The following is a 16,308-nucleotide window of genomic DNA, read 5'->3' as shown; positions in this document are numbered from 1 at the left end:
ATTTCGAATGTAACGAAAAAGAAACCAGCCATCAACATTAAGGAAGTTGTACAAGCGTAATGTTATCGTAAATCATGCTACTGAATGGGAAAACTAAATATACTAATATACAGTAACCGATATGAAAAAGATTCATCCTAATATATGGAAGCATTCGAACAAATCATATTTTCCAAGAGTCCGTGATGTTGATCCATATTTACTCACATAAAAGCCAGGGGCTTAGGGGTTTTCCATATACCACGTGGGCAGAAAAACCATGTTTTTCCCTCCCCCTCCGTGGACAAGCGTGGACATTTCCTATACCCCTCCCCCTGTTGTCCACGTGGACATTTCATATACCCCTCCCCCTGTTGTCCACGTGGACATTTCCTATACCCCTCCCCCTGTTGTCCACGTGGACATTCCTCTACTATTTGAAAACAAGACTGAGCAAGTCATGTTGTACTGTGTTAGAGAGCTTTGGCTCGTTCAATCCCCGAATTGTCGTTCAATCTCATAGACGTTAGTCCGTGCCCAATTTCTGAAACCGTTCACTTGGCTCATCCGCAGATTCATCATCCCATTATGACAAGTTCAGTATTCCCAAAAGCTTTCCACGTCTAAACATCAATGACACACTCTCTCTTTTACAGAACGCGAAACTAGGTTAGGCAGTACTTGACTGCTGCCTATTCAAAACAATAAACCTGCAGTATCCTTGTGATAGATGGTTTCATATATAAATTGTGTTTCAACTTCGAAAATCTTGCGAAATTCATGCCAATAATAGTGGAGAAAATCTTATTTTTATAGAGCTTTAGCTTGAATTTAGGTGAACTGTATACTTCGTAGTGATTGACCTAAATCAGCGAGATTGCACAAAGAACACACTGAATCGCGCATGTAAATAGCAACACATTCTCATTGTGCAAGTTTGGTTGATTTGAACTTTAAACATTAACGTCTTACAGTCACCAGGAGAAGGGAAGGAACGTTAGTGTGATATTCGCGGCCAGAGGGTTCGCCTCTACAGTGCGATTCTCGTGAAATTATTATGGGAATATTAATTGTTAGTGGCAAGTGATATCGTTCTGTAATGGAACATCAATGTATTTCGGTCTTTTCGTCAAAATCTAGGCATGGTGATTTTTATGTTACCCAGTTAGTCGATGTTCTTACTCGTAAGAAACTTTTTGAGAATCTGAACAAATAATGAACTCCAATATTATTTGCTGGATTATCAAAGAGATTTGGTTCGCTTTCATTGCCATGCACTGATTAAATCGGTACCAGAGAATCTTTGAAAAATATTGAGAAAAAAAACGATTCATCTTCTTAATCGATATTAGTGTCATCTTTTCATTAAACGGGAAATACAAATTCATTTTGTTTTGATCCGAGAAAAAAATTATAGGAGGTTGTGTCCAAGACACGACCACTTTGTTGACGTAGAACTACGCTGTTTTTTTGTTCAAGTCGCTTGTTATTAACTCCGGATATTATTTACACACACACACACTTATCTCAGCTTTGCGCTCTTCTCAACAGATGGCCTTTCTATTCATATTTCCGATCTCGATTAGCTTAACTGACATCCTTGGTGGAGATAGTTTTGCTACTGTCATGCGAAACCTAATGACACACAACATTCCTGAACAATTATTTTCTTGGTAAGCGGATGATAGCCTATTTTAATGATTCCCCACACAATTGTGTAGTTCAGAACCTGGCATCAGTTTGATGTAATGATTGCAATGCCAAAGACATCAGCGAGTAAGTAATTTGGTCGCGTCCAAAGCCCAAACCGAAACGAAGACTTGTGATGACGCAAAACAAGAAAGAACAAGCGATGTTCATTGCTTCGTATCTAGAACGATACTGAAAGTTTGCCTCAGCGAAATCTAATATTTATGCTCTAGGCAAATATTCCCCTTCGTTCTTAATCTTCTTATTTTATTTGTTCACGGAGACTTTAAATCATACCCCTTCGTTGCTCGTCGATAAGTTGCTCGTTATTGACGGCATGGGCAGGGGAACTCACAAAGGAGCAGAACAAACGTATGGGAAAATGGAAATGCTTCTAGTTTTCATCAATTTAAACTGTTTTCACATCAGAGGATTGTAATACATAGCATAAAAAACAAATCTTAGGAAATTTCCGATTCGTTTTGTATGTAAATTGTCGCAATCCGTTTGCGACAAAAATAGTTACTAATTTTTTATTTATTTCATAAAAACGTGACCTGTTTTCTGATTTGGCACCCTTAATGAAAGACGTAGTTCTACGTCAAAAAACATATCGTACCGTTAAGAATCATTTAATTAAATGAATAATTGAAAAAGCATTTTTAGATATTCAACAACTGGTATCGGCCCAAAATTCAGCTGACAACGATCCCAAAACAAGCAAACCGAGCCATACGTCTGGAAATCAGTCGAACCTATTCTTGGTTGTAGCGTCAGTTCTAGAAAACAACTTTTCGACTGAAATTGATTTCATCATCCGGTTTAGGTATTCTCGAACAATCGGATATACTGTAGGATACTCACTTTCGGTAGAATCCCAAATATCCAAAGGATTTGAGCCTTGTGTTACAATCTTTTGATGTAGGAAATTCCTAAGTTCTCCGGAAATACTTTGAGAGGTATTCGATTCTTGGTAAGAAAACAATCCGCGTACTTATAAGTACATCAATGTTGTATTCAGTAATGGAATCTATTCGTGGAGATTATGTTGCATAGTATGGAATACAAATATCAAACGGTATGGAATCCATATCTTTTTATGATGGAACTCCCATAAATTACTTCATTCACTACTACGGTCAAACACTACTGGCATTGAAATTGAAGTCATCTGTGTGACAGATGATGATTTTATCAACCATATCGAACACATACACTGCGTTTCACAACTATAGAACCACTCATTTTTTCTGAGTTTCCAGAGATTACATATAGAAGTCGGTTGAATTGAAGTATATAGTGTAGGATATAATAACTATCTTCATTTAAAAACTGGCCATTTGAACTTTATTGTCATGGCCAGGCGCGAAACATTTTAAAAACTAAAATTCCAGTGTTTCATAACTATAGAACCAGATGGAAAAAATCACACTCCTTTACAAAATTAACGTCGATTCCACATGAATTACAATAGGTTTTCAATTTGTAGGTCATCTTTAGTTCGAAGTTAGTTCAAATAACCCATTCAGGGGGGTTTTGACCAAATTGCGCCATGTTGTAGTGTGTATCTCGTTCTACGCAGAGGAAACTGCTCGTTTAAGCTCTTCAAATCATTCATACTGCTTGTAAGCTGCTTCTACTATTCGTACGATCACTCCTCATAAGTTCTTGATAGGGTTTTGATCTGGTAAACAATCTGACCAGTCCAGAATCTGAAGCCATAATTCATTAAACCATGCGATGACCTTCCGGATCATATGAATTGATACCAAATTACCTAATTATCACATTGTATATAATGCAAAAACAGCAGTAAATGATTCTGAAGTACTCCGTTGCACTTCTGACTGTTCATTTGCGTTGATGGTAAGCTATCTAAGCTAGGCCTTTTTGAGAAACCATAAAAATCCCATCTCCAAAGCTTTTCATCAACACCAATGTACAGTCAGAAGTGCAATGAAGTACTTCAGAATAGTTTACCACTGTTTTTCTATCAAAAACACCCTATGAATTGGGTAATTTGGCATCAATTTATAAAATCTGGAAGGTCATGACATGGTTTAATCAATAGGGACTTCAGATTCTGGACTGGGCAGTTTTTTACCAGATCAAAACCCTATCAAGAACTTATGAGGAGTGATCGTACGAATTCTAGATGCAGCTTACAAGCAGTATGAGTGATTGGAAGAGCTTAAACGAACAGTATCCTCTGCGTAGAACGAGATGCACACTATAACATGGCGCAGCTTGGTGAAACCACCCAGAATGGGTTATTTGAACTGACTGAGAACTAAAGATGACCTACGAATTAGAAACTTAGCTTTGTAAAGCGCTCCAAAGTTTTTCATATGGTCTTTGGTGAGATTAAATACGATGTACATTGAAAAACAAATTTACAAAAAAAAATAATCTAGGAACGAAAAAATCGAAACAAAAGGTCGATTTTTTTGAGTACAAAGAAACTATCCTGAAAATTGGAAATCGGAATGAAAACAATCGATATTTTAAATATCGATCTAAGATCGCTCAATTCCATCATGCACCCATTAAAGAATCTTGTGTCCTTCTCCATTTTCGTGAAACCTTGGGATCGATAAATGGTAACGAAGCGGTTTTTACACCAAACTGAATCGAAACCTGCTCGTAAGAATACAATGTCGTGCTTTGCAGTATTGCAACATTCTAGCAATCTTTGGTGGTGTCGTCTTGACGAAATAATGATCCTCTATTAGCTATGATAAAAGATCGATCGTTTTCAGATCATATGCATTACTTTCAAAACCACACATTTCAGCGAAGAAGTTCAAAGTTTTGAAAAAATATTAATGTTCGGACGACCAGCACTCTCAGGCAACTCAGCCCTTTTGTTGATGAATATAGTGAGTAGTGGTGGATAAAATGTTTAAAAATTCTTGAAATGCATTTTTGATCATAGGAGTGGATGTGTTTTTTGTAATATTCATTAAACGTGTCAACGTGGACTTTATTTATACTACCCTCTCCTGACCATGGACAAGCCTGAACATTTTGGAATTCCCTGCCCACCTAAAGTTGTCCACGCGGTATGTTGACAGCCCCTTATCTTGCATGAAAATGAAATGAGGAAATTATTATTTCATTTGCACGAATTTAAATAAAAAAGTTAAGTTAAAACATAGTTTAGTGAATTTACTCTAATTGTGTAAACCGTTGATCGAATCAAATATATTTGTCAATGATGGGAAATGTAATGCGTAACAAATGGGTTGGATATGATTTATATTCGACTACGTGAATCTTTTTCTGTGCCGGTCACTGTATGGTCACTATTACCCACGTGATGGATAAGCGATAAGTTTGAATTTTTGGGAGGATGACGTTGAACCGAATCCGTTGAAAACCGGTATCCATCATTCGCCATTCGATTGAACGTCATTGAATCATTCGACAGGATTTCCTCGACCAGTTAAAACAATTACAGCTGCACCAATTTGTGCCGGGTGCAAGCGCTGAACATTACAATACTACGATTAATTAACCCCACAGACTGGAGGACAATACTCTAATCAAAGTACAATGTTCATCTACTCCAAAAGGGCAAAACTAGCAAATCATTATCGAGCGCGTTCCAACTGAGGAGCAGAAAGCGCGAACTTAAACGACGCAACACAAAAACATATTACGGGGCTTGAGCAGGAGCGCGGGCGCGCGGACGCGTTCAGCTTCCTATTCACACGAACTGTGAACAAGCTGGGATATAATGACGTTTATTCGGAGGAAACAAGCATTTGAGATTTCAGCGTTCGATAAGAATTTACGTTTTTTCTCTCTCTCTATCCTAGATCTCTAATCTAAATATATAAAACTGGGGGCGAGCATAAGTGGGAGGAAGAGGGAAACAATAAACGCTGGATGGTGTTGGAACATAACATAAATGCAAGCACATTGAAATTAAGAAGAAGCAGTCATGAGTTGCAACAACAACAAACAACAACTGTCGGTTGGCAGCAAAATATTGGGACAGGCATAAATGCGATTTAGATTATGATAGTGTACCGAGAAAATAGTATCTATGGATCCCTTGTCGAAATACTGGTGGGCGGTATGGCACCAGTCCACAAGCGTAGGTACATTTTTTTGGGCGCGAATTGGGAATGGGGAAAACGAGAAAAATGAAGGAAAACAGAGATGAGAAAGAGAAGCAATCAGATTGAATCAGCTGTTTTTCGTTGGATTTTGTCGAATGATACAATAGTAGCTCGGAAACTGATAGCCAAACGATATGAATAGCGGACTGGATGGATATATTTCATACATGGTAAAAATGAACCTCCGACGAAATTATTGGTTTTGTGATTGATATATAGATTATCAATGTGTTCGAGAAGCCTTATAATTTTTAAGTTTGCTTAATCACGTACAGACCAACAATCTTTAAGTTCATATGTATTATTTTCAAAACAATAAGATCACCATTAGCTCAGAATGCTTGAAATGTGTACTGTTGATATTCATCAAGATTCGTTTGTGAGATGATTTGATCGATGACACTTGGATTGAATTTATAAAAACACTTTATCGCGAGTTTTTTCGTTAGCGGTTGGTTAACTTTTGACGCATTGGTTCACAAGATTTTTTCAAAACCACAATGATAACATGAATCAAGAAACATCAGTGATCAAAGTTATCAGTATAACTACCAAACTTCGTGGTCGAAATAATTACAGTAATTATAATTACAGCACTCAGGTATGGACAAAATCGGATCGAAATTCGTTCAACAACACTTATTCACCGATAAAACTCACCCTTCTATTCTCCGTTTGTGCCTCACTTCATTTTAAACAAAAAATATTCTCCTATCATCTTCGCAAAGTTCATACTCGAGTTAAACGGCAAAATACTAGGTCGTATGAATAAAAAAAAAGTATTTACTTATTCTGCCCGTTTCCAAGTTACTTTACTTTACTTTCCTAGTATTTACTTGAATCCGCATGAATAAAAGTTTACTTTACTTATTTCATTTTAACCCATGTTCGAATTCGAACGAAGTTTTTACTTTGTCAAACATCTGTCAACTGATTGTTTAGGTTTGGTTTCAGAACGTTTTTGTTTTGGACAAAGCGTGTATTCGCGATGACAAAGGAATAGTGTCGACGTCTGGTGGCGACTTTCAATTAGGGACAAAACAAAAAAAAATTTACATCATGTTATTTAATTACTTAAAACACTTATTTCCGGCTTTTATTTAACCCTTTGTCTATAAATTTCCAACATTGTTACTGAAACTTTTTATCATAATATAAAGTTGTCTGCAAAAACAATTTTCATACAAGATTTTTTTCACCGCCTGCAAAAAAAGCGTTCTTCATTTAAACAGAATGTTAATTTGGTATGGAAAGATTATTTTTCAATCATGATTTAAATTTAAAAACGTGTTCATTCCGCCTGAAAATTAATCATCTTTTTGACGCTTCCCTAAACTAGTAAACGAAGCTCAATGCCATCAATCCATCAATGTTAACGTTTTTAACTTTAAGCGCAAGATAGCAGCATTAAACATAAATCGGATATAACATAAAAACGAATGAATGTGTTTTCAGATCCAAAGTATGCTCATGCGCACACGTGATAATTACGAAGTATATACTTGATAAATGCTGTTTTATTCATACGAAATTAGCTAAACATCCATTTTCGAAAAGTAAATACTTAGTTGTTAATTTTATTCATACCAAACGTAGTAAAAACTTTATCTCACTGCTCAACTGCTCGATTGAAGTAAAGTAAAGCTGAATTTTGTTTCTATTCATATGACCTACTGTCTCGATTACTCTCATTTATTCTCAGACAATTTTGCATTCTCTCATTTGCCTCTAGAAATGACGTTAGATGGGGATAGAATCCAATTGGAAACTTTTGCTTGAGCCAGCGAATGTCTCTGTAGAATCATTCGTTTTTCACTCAAATAGCAATCATTGAGCCTCGATCGCGCCAGTAAAATATAGGTAGATAGTTGAAATCGAGCTGTTTCCTGTGCACTCTTGCAATGACATTTTTTTGTTTCTAGTATGGAATGATCTTGCTTGCTGCATTTTTTTCGCCATGATTATTCCAAGCAAATACAAGAGTGATTTAGGGTGGGTTTAGACTAGGGATATATTTATGTGAAGAAATATGATGAGATTTATAGAAATCGCATCAATCGTTTACACTAGCGTAAACTTCTATAATGAATATATTCATATTTTCGGTGAATTTATTCACCTGAAGTAGAACTGCATCCAACTTTAGTGATTTCTCACCAGTGAGAAATTCACAAGCGTTTACATATGTTGAATTTATTCAAGTTATATATACCTCGAATAAGTGTATCATATTTATTCTCACCCGTTTACACCTATTTTCAGGTGAATAAATCCATCTATAGCTATAGATCTCCCTAGTGTAAACCCGCCATTATAATAGGTGTGGAGAAATGAGCGAATGAATTTTTCCATACTTGCATGCACTGCGGTTAAGCGCATTATTAAGAACTTAAGAACGCTAGTGCAATTGAAGGAAAAGAGGTTAATATGAAGTTAGAAGAGTGGTTCCAAGATACGACCGCAGCGTTAACGTAGGACTTCGAAATAATGTTATTCAATCCACCATTTCATCACTTTCTTTGTTATCTTAGACAGAAACTATACTTCAAAAACAACTCTCTAGTAGGTATTTTTGGTAGGCCTGGTTTGCGTGGTTTTGTTGTAACTCACTCGTAGCTTTTAATAGTTTTCACTCTCAGCCTCAACAAAGGCTGTTGACTGCTCGCTGGCTAGATCGATACTAGAGGAGAAATCTCAATGATAAGCTGTAGTTTAGCACATCCTTCAAACTAAAAAGAATACATTCGACTCTACAACAAAGGAATATAAATCACAGGAAAAACATTTTATAGTGTGACCTGGTGGAATGTAACATGGGCGCAACCGATCCACACACCATACATTCTGTCAAAGCTATACTGGTTTCGTGGGACCCGTTCAGAAAGCATTGAAGACATAAAACGAATTCGCTGCGTGAACTAAAGGCAATTCTTGAATACAGTTATAAAAACTGGGGTTATACCTAAGATATAACCGCAAGGTTGACGTAAGACTAGTGTTGGCTTAATAATCATTCGGGTGTATTGATTAAATTATTGATTAAACCAGTGATTGAATGTAACAATTTCGGAATTCATTTGCGAACAAATCCCATTTTCGGTCGGTTTGTGATAGATTACGTTCTTCGTTGCAAGTCTGGCATATGGTATGATGCCTTGTTCATTTCGTTCATTTATCGTGGATTTCCAAAATATTTTAACGGAAGAATGGCTGAACTATCAATGTATTTTACATTTCTCTCTAAAGTTATTGCATCTCCAGTGTACGTATTTTTCAAATTTGCTTAATTTGATAAACTTTAGGCACTCAGTCGTGATTTTGACATGTAGTTTGAACGCATATTGTTCAACCAACGTTATCGCAGCAAATTGTTATGAACATTTTGCAAAACAGATTTGTGTGATTCCAATAGCCTGTTATCGAAGCAATTTTTAAGCTATTGAAACAAGTTCTCGGGTCAATAATTAACAATCATACAACTCTTGGACATTTTATCTTCCGAATGAAGCGATTATCACTCTGACAAAGAGGTATTAACGAAAAAAACCTTGCACTCTAAACGTCACGTTCTCGTTTTCGGAACTTTGAACTTCCGCCCGGTACAGGAATGAAAGACGTAGTCCTACGTCAAAAGTCTTTCGATGAATAAATTGTTCGTTGGAAAATATAAGTTTAGATGATAAATAAACCATTTTCTTTAAAACACAAATTCCCGGTATATATTTGACAGAATATAAAGTTTTCACTTTCTTACGAATAATCGAACAATGATGGGATTCCAGAGCATACTACGGCAGAAGCAGCTGGTATCAATTCTGAAAAAACTGATGTGATGAATTTAAATTTACAACATTTGTACACTGAGCGAACATCAGGGGAAGATACAAGTTCAGATCCCTTTATCATTGTTTTTTGAGCTGGCTTGCGAAAATGGTACCTGTGATACACAAAAGGAAGCCTCAAATGCTGCGACAGACAGAGAGCTTCCCCGAGTTAACACACACACACACGCACGTTCACCGACAGATCATTCTGGAAGGGAACCCTAATGTTCATTTTGCACTGAAAATAGTTGATCTAGTAGTCCCTTTTTCACTCATACATAACCGTACTATCGTCCATACTGCCGATGTACACGGCTTAGAATCCAGAAATGCCACGTTCGATATCGGATATCGGATAACTCACCATTTCCAGCTCGCTGTGCTTCCGGGACGGCAAAGATGTTGGATTGCATTCTGTTCTTGTTCATGCTGCGTGGAGTTAGTGGCTCGTTATCGGCTCCGAATAGATCGCTGCTTCCACCACCTGGAGGCTTGAGGACTCTGGAAGAAAGAGATCGGAAAACAAACATCAATCTGATGAATTCTTCGAAGACAAACTATTTCACTTCAAGGGATAACACTGATTACGTTGGTGAGGACAGAGCTAGCTGCCCAGCTCCGCGGTGGTCACACGATTGGGAAACTCACAGCTTCTAAGCACTATATTACCTTTACGATTATGCCCGAAAGTGGCACACGGCACAAGGTTTTGCGGCGTTCGACCTGGATTAATGTTGTTGCTGCGAATGCTTCCTAAATGGAGAGACGACAAGCTTCACTGAAGTTTTTCTTTCCGTTTTTGGGGCCACGGAATAATTGCGTACCGGATACACCAACTAAAAACAAAGCAAGAAATTCAACACTTGACGAAATGCGGTCGCGATACAGAGCAGCACGGCTTGTAGTCGTCAGCTGGAGAGCTCGAAATGAAGTAAAAATTCAACTAGGACTAGTTCAGGAGGACACCATCAATTCAAGCCGATCGCCGAAGGTCGTCTGCTAGTGGTGGACTGGTTGCAGCTGTGTGGGTGCCGTCGTTGTCGGCCAAAGAATAAAAACAAGCCGGGAGAGAGGGATACCTTCGGTGCGTACACTTGGAAGAGCAGCTGTATATGTGAAACGCAAATAATCTGTCAGGCTCAACAGCAGCGTGTACTCGCATGGAATGAATCATCAGCCTGGCTACTTTGTCGATTTCATCTTCCTTGTGCACTAGAAGGAGAAAGAAAACACAAAATTGCCGTTCCTTTGTGGTCTACGGGTTTCCGTTGCTTCGCAAAGCATATGGATGTGCATTTTCATATTTTATTTATCATTTATTGTGCGCCGCGGTCTGATCGGTCCGTGAACCCAACAATATGTGCGATAGAGAAAGCAGCGAACCATCGCGAATTCTGGGATTTAACTGTATTATCTCTGCTATATGTTTGAAGCAAAACATATTTATCATTTTATCGTTTGAAGCTCGTGTGGTGGGGTTTACTCAACTACAAATTTTCACTGGATTTTTTATGGCTCAATAAGTAGATTTCATTTGTGTTTTCTCGCCTATTGCTGCTTTTTTTTTTGGAAGAGCTGCACATATGGCTCGAGTGAATGCTTCTGTCCATTCGCAGCGAGCAATTTATCTTCATGTTTATTAATTAGCGGTGGAATGGTTAACGCCAGTGCCCGGAAAACCAATCTGCCAGCCATTTCTCATTATATGAACACCCATTCTCGGCTGCCATTACGGATCAATTTCGAACTATTTCAGCACTGGCTGAACGCTACCGTTCGCTGTGAAAAAAAGCAAGAATGGAATGCGGAATAGAATGCTAACGATTTGTTTCTTGTTTTTTTTGTCTATTGCATTCGGTGCATTTTTTCGAATGAGTAGCAAAAACCAGTAATAATAGTTATGTGAAGTTTCCCCGAATATCATTTTCACTAAAAATTCCCACATTGCTTAAATTCGACCATATGCGTAGGATTTTTATTTATCAAATATGATACTCTATCACCTACTAAAAGATTCCGGATATATGTAATTTAAAATTCTTCTTTTATATCCAACGAAGGGAAAAATATATGTATATAAAAAATTGAAAAACATTTTTTTTACATACAGTGGAAACAAATTGGAGACTGTATATAGTCGAGTCCACCCTGTACACTAAAATATCGATTATCCACGACTGAAGAGAGTTCCATAGTAATTCTATAGGTCTTCCCGAAATTTCGAAATTATCTGACCATTGGTATATTAAAGCCAATTTACTAATCTTCTTTGAAAAAAATATCCCACTTGCACAAAGTTTGGATTTTGTTTTCGCAATTATTAATTGTATTTGTTTTTTATAGTTTACAAGGTTTCGGGACCAATGGCGCTCTTTTTTTTATATTTTTTTTATTAGGTTCAATATTTTGTAAGACAATTTCATGGTTTCTAACTATGCACATGGCAGGTTCAAATTTATTTATCACTAGCTGACCCGGCAAACTTCGTCTCGCCCAAAATTTATTTTTCGTTATCACATCCACGTTTTCTTTTCACTTTCGAACGAAGATCAATTTCGTTAGAGCAAAAATCAAATGGACTAATAACGCTTGTCAATATGTATTTGTAGAACATATGCGAATTGAATTTTTCGAACTTTTCCATTTTTTATAAGGTTTTCCGAAAATTTTCAATTGTCATGTTTGGACTTTTATGGGACCACTCTCCATTCCAGAGGAGGGGTCTCATACCATCACAGAAACATTTCTCGTACCCAAAAACCCTCATATCCCAAATATGGCTCAATTTGCTCGATTATTTCTCGAGTTATTCAGAAGTTTGGGTTTTATTTGTATGGCAGTCACCCCTTAGAGAGAGGGGAGGAGTGTCTATTCACCATAGAAACATTTATTGCACCCTAAAACCTTCACATGCCGAATTTAATTTCGTTTGCTTCACTAATTTCCGAGTAATGCAGAAATGTATGTTTCATTTGTATGGCAGCCCCTCATTAGAGAGGGGGAGAAGTGTCTAACTACCATAGAAACATTTATTATACCTTAAAACCCTCGCATGCTAACTTTGGTTCTGTTTGCTTGATTAGTTCTTGAGTTATGCAGATATTTATGCTTCATTAGTTTGGCAGCCCCCCCTAAGAGAGGGGGAGGAGTGCCTAACCGCCATAGAATCATTTTACGCACCCTAAAACCTTCACATGCCAACTTTGGTTTCGTTTGCTTGATTAATTACTGAGTAATGCAGAAATTTGTGTTTCATTTGTATGGCAGCCCCCTCCTTGGAGAGGGGGGAGGAGTGTCTAACTACCATAGAAACATTTATTGCACCCTAAAACCTTCACATGCCAACTTTAGTTTCGTTTGCTTGCCTAATTTCCGAGTAATGCAGAAATTTATGTTTCATTTGTATGGCAGCTCTCATTAGAGAGGGGGAGAAGTGTCTAACTACCATAGAAACATTTATTATACCTTAAAACCCCTCGCATGCTAACTTTGGTTCTGTTTGCTTGATTAGTTCTTGAGTTATGCAGATATTTATGCATCATTAGTTTGGCAGCCCCCCCTAAGAGAGGGGGAGGAGTGCCTAACCACCATAGAAACATTTATTGCACCCTAAAACCTTCACATGCCAACTTTGGTTTCGTTTGCTTGATTAATTACTGAGTAATGCAGAAATTTGTGTTTCATTTGTATGGCAGCCCCCTCCTTGGAGAGGGGGGAGAAGTGTCTAACTACCATAGAAACATTTATTGCACCCTAAAACCTTCACATGTCAACTTTAGTTTCGTTTGCTTCACTAATTTCCGAGTAATGCAGAAATTTATGTTTCATTTGTATGGTAGCCCCTCCTTAGAGAGTGGGTGGATGTGTCTAACTACCATAGAAACATTTTATGCATCCTAAAACCTTCACATGCCAACTTTGGTTTCGTTTGCTTGATTAATTCCCGAGTAATGCATAAATGTATGTTTCATTTGTATGGCAGCCCCCCTTAAAGAGGGGGGAGTGTCTAACTACCATAGAAACATTCATTGCACCCTAAAACCTGCACATGGCAACTTTGGTTTCGTTTGCTTGACTAATTTCCGAGTAGTGCAGAAATTTGTGTTTCATTTGTATGGCAGCCCCCCCTTAGAGAGGAGGGAGTGGTCTCAAACTGTCACGAAAACCTTCCCCGGCCCCAAAAACCCCTACATACAAATTTTCAAGTCGATCGGTTCAGTAATTTCCGAGTCCATAAGAATCAGACAGACAGACATTACTCTATTTTATACATATAGATTATTTGAATCATAATTCAAAAACGAAAAACTCTAACTGATTTTTTGATATTTATGTAAAAAGATCCGAGCTTTTAAGACAAAATACAAAAAATATAGCGCCCTTGTTCTCGAAACCATGTTAACTATAAAAACAAATACAATCAACAATAATAAGAACAAAATCCAAATTTTTGCAAGTGTAATATTCTTTTTAAAAAATACTAGCTGATTGGCTTTAAATTCTTCGATTTCGTCGATTCGTCGAATATGTCGATCATCTGAATCGGTCCAGTAGTTCAAATATTATGATTTTTTCAAAAAAGTAATTATTGTATAAAATTACAAAAAAAAAAAACGTCAATCATGCATATTTTGGCAGTTTAGGTGTGTCGTGCACAGAGCCCGAAATCTTCGAAGATGAAACATGAAGATCGACTTTCCTCTCAGTAGCTTCGCTTCGACTAAGGCTACTTCGGCATTCGCCGTCAACAGAAAGTGAATTGACGAGCGTTGAGAGCAAGGATGACTAATGAACTATTCTAGTCAATACTATTGACGTGACTAATGAATACCAATTTGCCTCTTCATTCAACTGACTTCAATCCACACTTCTATTTCTCCCTGACTTGAATCTACACAATACACGTACGCATACACAATCTTATTTATACGTCCATATAAAGAGAAACGAAAACTTGATTTATGATGCTAAAAAGTAGTTACATCATTAATGAACGGTTTATTGTTAACCCACCGTGAAGTCAAACCAATAAACTTAGACATTTATCAGGTATGCTATAAAGGTCCTCGCATTAGTATTAGTATATAGCGTGCAAAATAACGTACAGGAGGAATTCTGAACAAAATTTTAATTCACTTTGTTTCCGAGTCAATTTTTTGGAAAAAACATACAGAAAAACAGGTTTCCATCAACAAATCTCACAAATTTGACTGTGGTTCTGAACACAACACCGCACGCTATTTTATACGCGTGAGTAATTTTTGTGTACGATACAAAAAAAAATCTAGTTCACTTGTAGTATATGTCGAACCACGTTGAACTCAAACATCGTTACATGCATACGTGATACATGTAAGAGAGGAACGAATTCATTTTGAGGGAAGTCACTTCAAAATGCAATGAAGTCCATTTGACGGGGAAGAATGAATTGAGAGTCGTCGAGTCGTAGAGGGAGATGGCGACTAAACGCCCGAGTGGTTATTGAGTCTTGTTGACGGAGAAACTGCGTGAAGAAGCCAAAAGTCATTTTCAATTGAATACGAAGGGGTATTTCTTCATAGTCCGCTGACTATCCTCAGTTGAAGATGACTATGCCTCTTGTTCGGGCCACGAATAAAAATTTTGATCGCGCATCGTAGAAATTCCGAAATACTCTTACATCGTGTTACGGAAATCGATGAAGGGCGCCAACTCAAATGTCACAAACATAGTAGAAGGGGATCGTTTGTCAATAGCTAGGAAGTCTGGATCGGGGAAAATCGGGAGCGGTAAGCTGTAGTGATGACGAAAAGAGTACCCAGTGCTTCCAAACAGAAATCAAACTTCTCCCTTTGAGATGTATCAAACATGCTCGTAGAATCGTACGCCACCGTGCTACCAGTTTTTGATGATTTGCATAGCAATCGAATCGAAAGTTTTCAAAGATTTGTTTGATATGGCTTCTCTAATCTGTAGCTGGCTCAAATTGACGAAAATTGGAAGCATTACCATGAACGTTCGCCTTGTTATCACAGAAGAACGTTCGGGATGCATACACAGTGCAGTGTATGCACTGAAACCGCATAAGGAAACAAATTGCGATATTTGGCTAGCTTGTGTATTGTTCTCGCGAGGGCCAGAGATGCCAACCTTCCTGATTTTTCAGGTTTTCCCAGACTTTTCGACACGTTTCTTGATATCCTGCTAAATACACAATTTTGCCTGATTTGGCAGAAACGATTTCTGCTGATTTTTGTACTTTTTAATTTTTCAGAATGAAAATGATTTCTAAAAATATTCTGGGAAGTTTTTCTGGTTGGAAATGAGAATAGTCATAATAGCTCATAATATTTAATGTTTACATTGAATTAAATTCCCCTGATACAGCGCGGACTCGATTATATAGAGTTTCTGATTTCTTTTCACTGTATATAATCGAATCCTGTATATAATCGAGTCAAAAAAATTTTTTTTTTCATTGGTTTTTTTTGCATGTATTTTTCGTTTTTTGAATATAAAAGAGGAATTAGATTTTTGATTCATGCCCTTAAAATCAGAAAACACCTTTCACAAATGAAAAAAATAATTTTATCCAGATTCTCTCAGGAGGTGATAGATGATCATTTTTGATAAAAAAAATCCTTCTACGCAAATGTTCGAATTTCAACAATGACTGAGTTAAAGAACTTTCTTTTTGTTTCGCACTCTGT

At 37.3% G+C, this 16,308-nt stretch overlaps 1 protein-coding gene across 3 annotated transcripts in view; it reads right to left on the bottom strand.

The window, feature by feature from the left end:
- The window catches only part of LOC129780396 (microtubule-associated protein Jupiter), a 113,048-nt gene that overhangs the window by 16,983 nt on the left and 79,757 nt on the right, over nt 1-16,308 (bottom strand). For all 3 annotated transcript variants that reach the window (XM_055788615.1, XM_055788616.1, XM_055788617.1), the window contains exons 3-4: nt 9,984-10,120; nt 5,704-5,739 (exon numbers count right to left, since the gene is read on the bottom strand). In XM_055788615.1, the coding sequence (XP_055644590.1) occupies nt 5,704-5,739; nt 9,984-10,120 (173 nt within the window). The remainder of the gene's footprint in view (nt 1-5,703; nt 5,740-9,983; nt 10,121-16,308) is intronic.

The sequence above is a fragment of the Toxorhynchites rutilus genome, chromosome 3 (genome assembly GCF_029784135.1).
Source record: "Toxorhynchites rutilus septentrionalis strain SRP chromosome 3, ASM2978413v1, whole genome shotgun sequence".
Classification (NCBI taxonomy): domain Eukaryota; kingdom Metazoa; phylum Arthropoda; class Insecta; order Diptera; family Culicidae; genus Toxorhynchites; species Toxorhynchites rutilus.
Note: the sequence above shows the minus strand (reverse complement) of the source record. Positions and strands in the feature narration are given on the sequence as shown.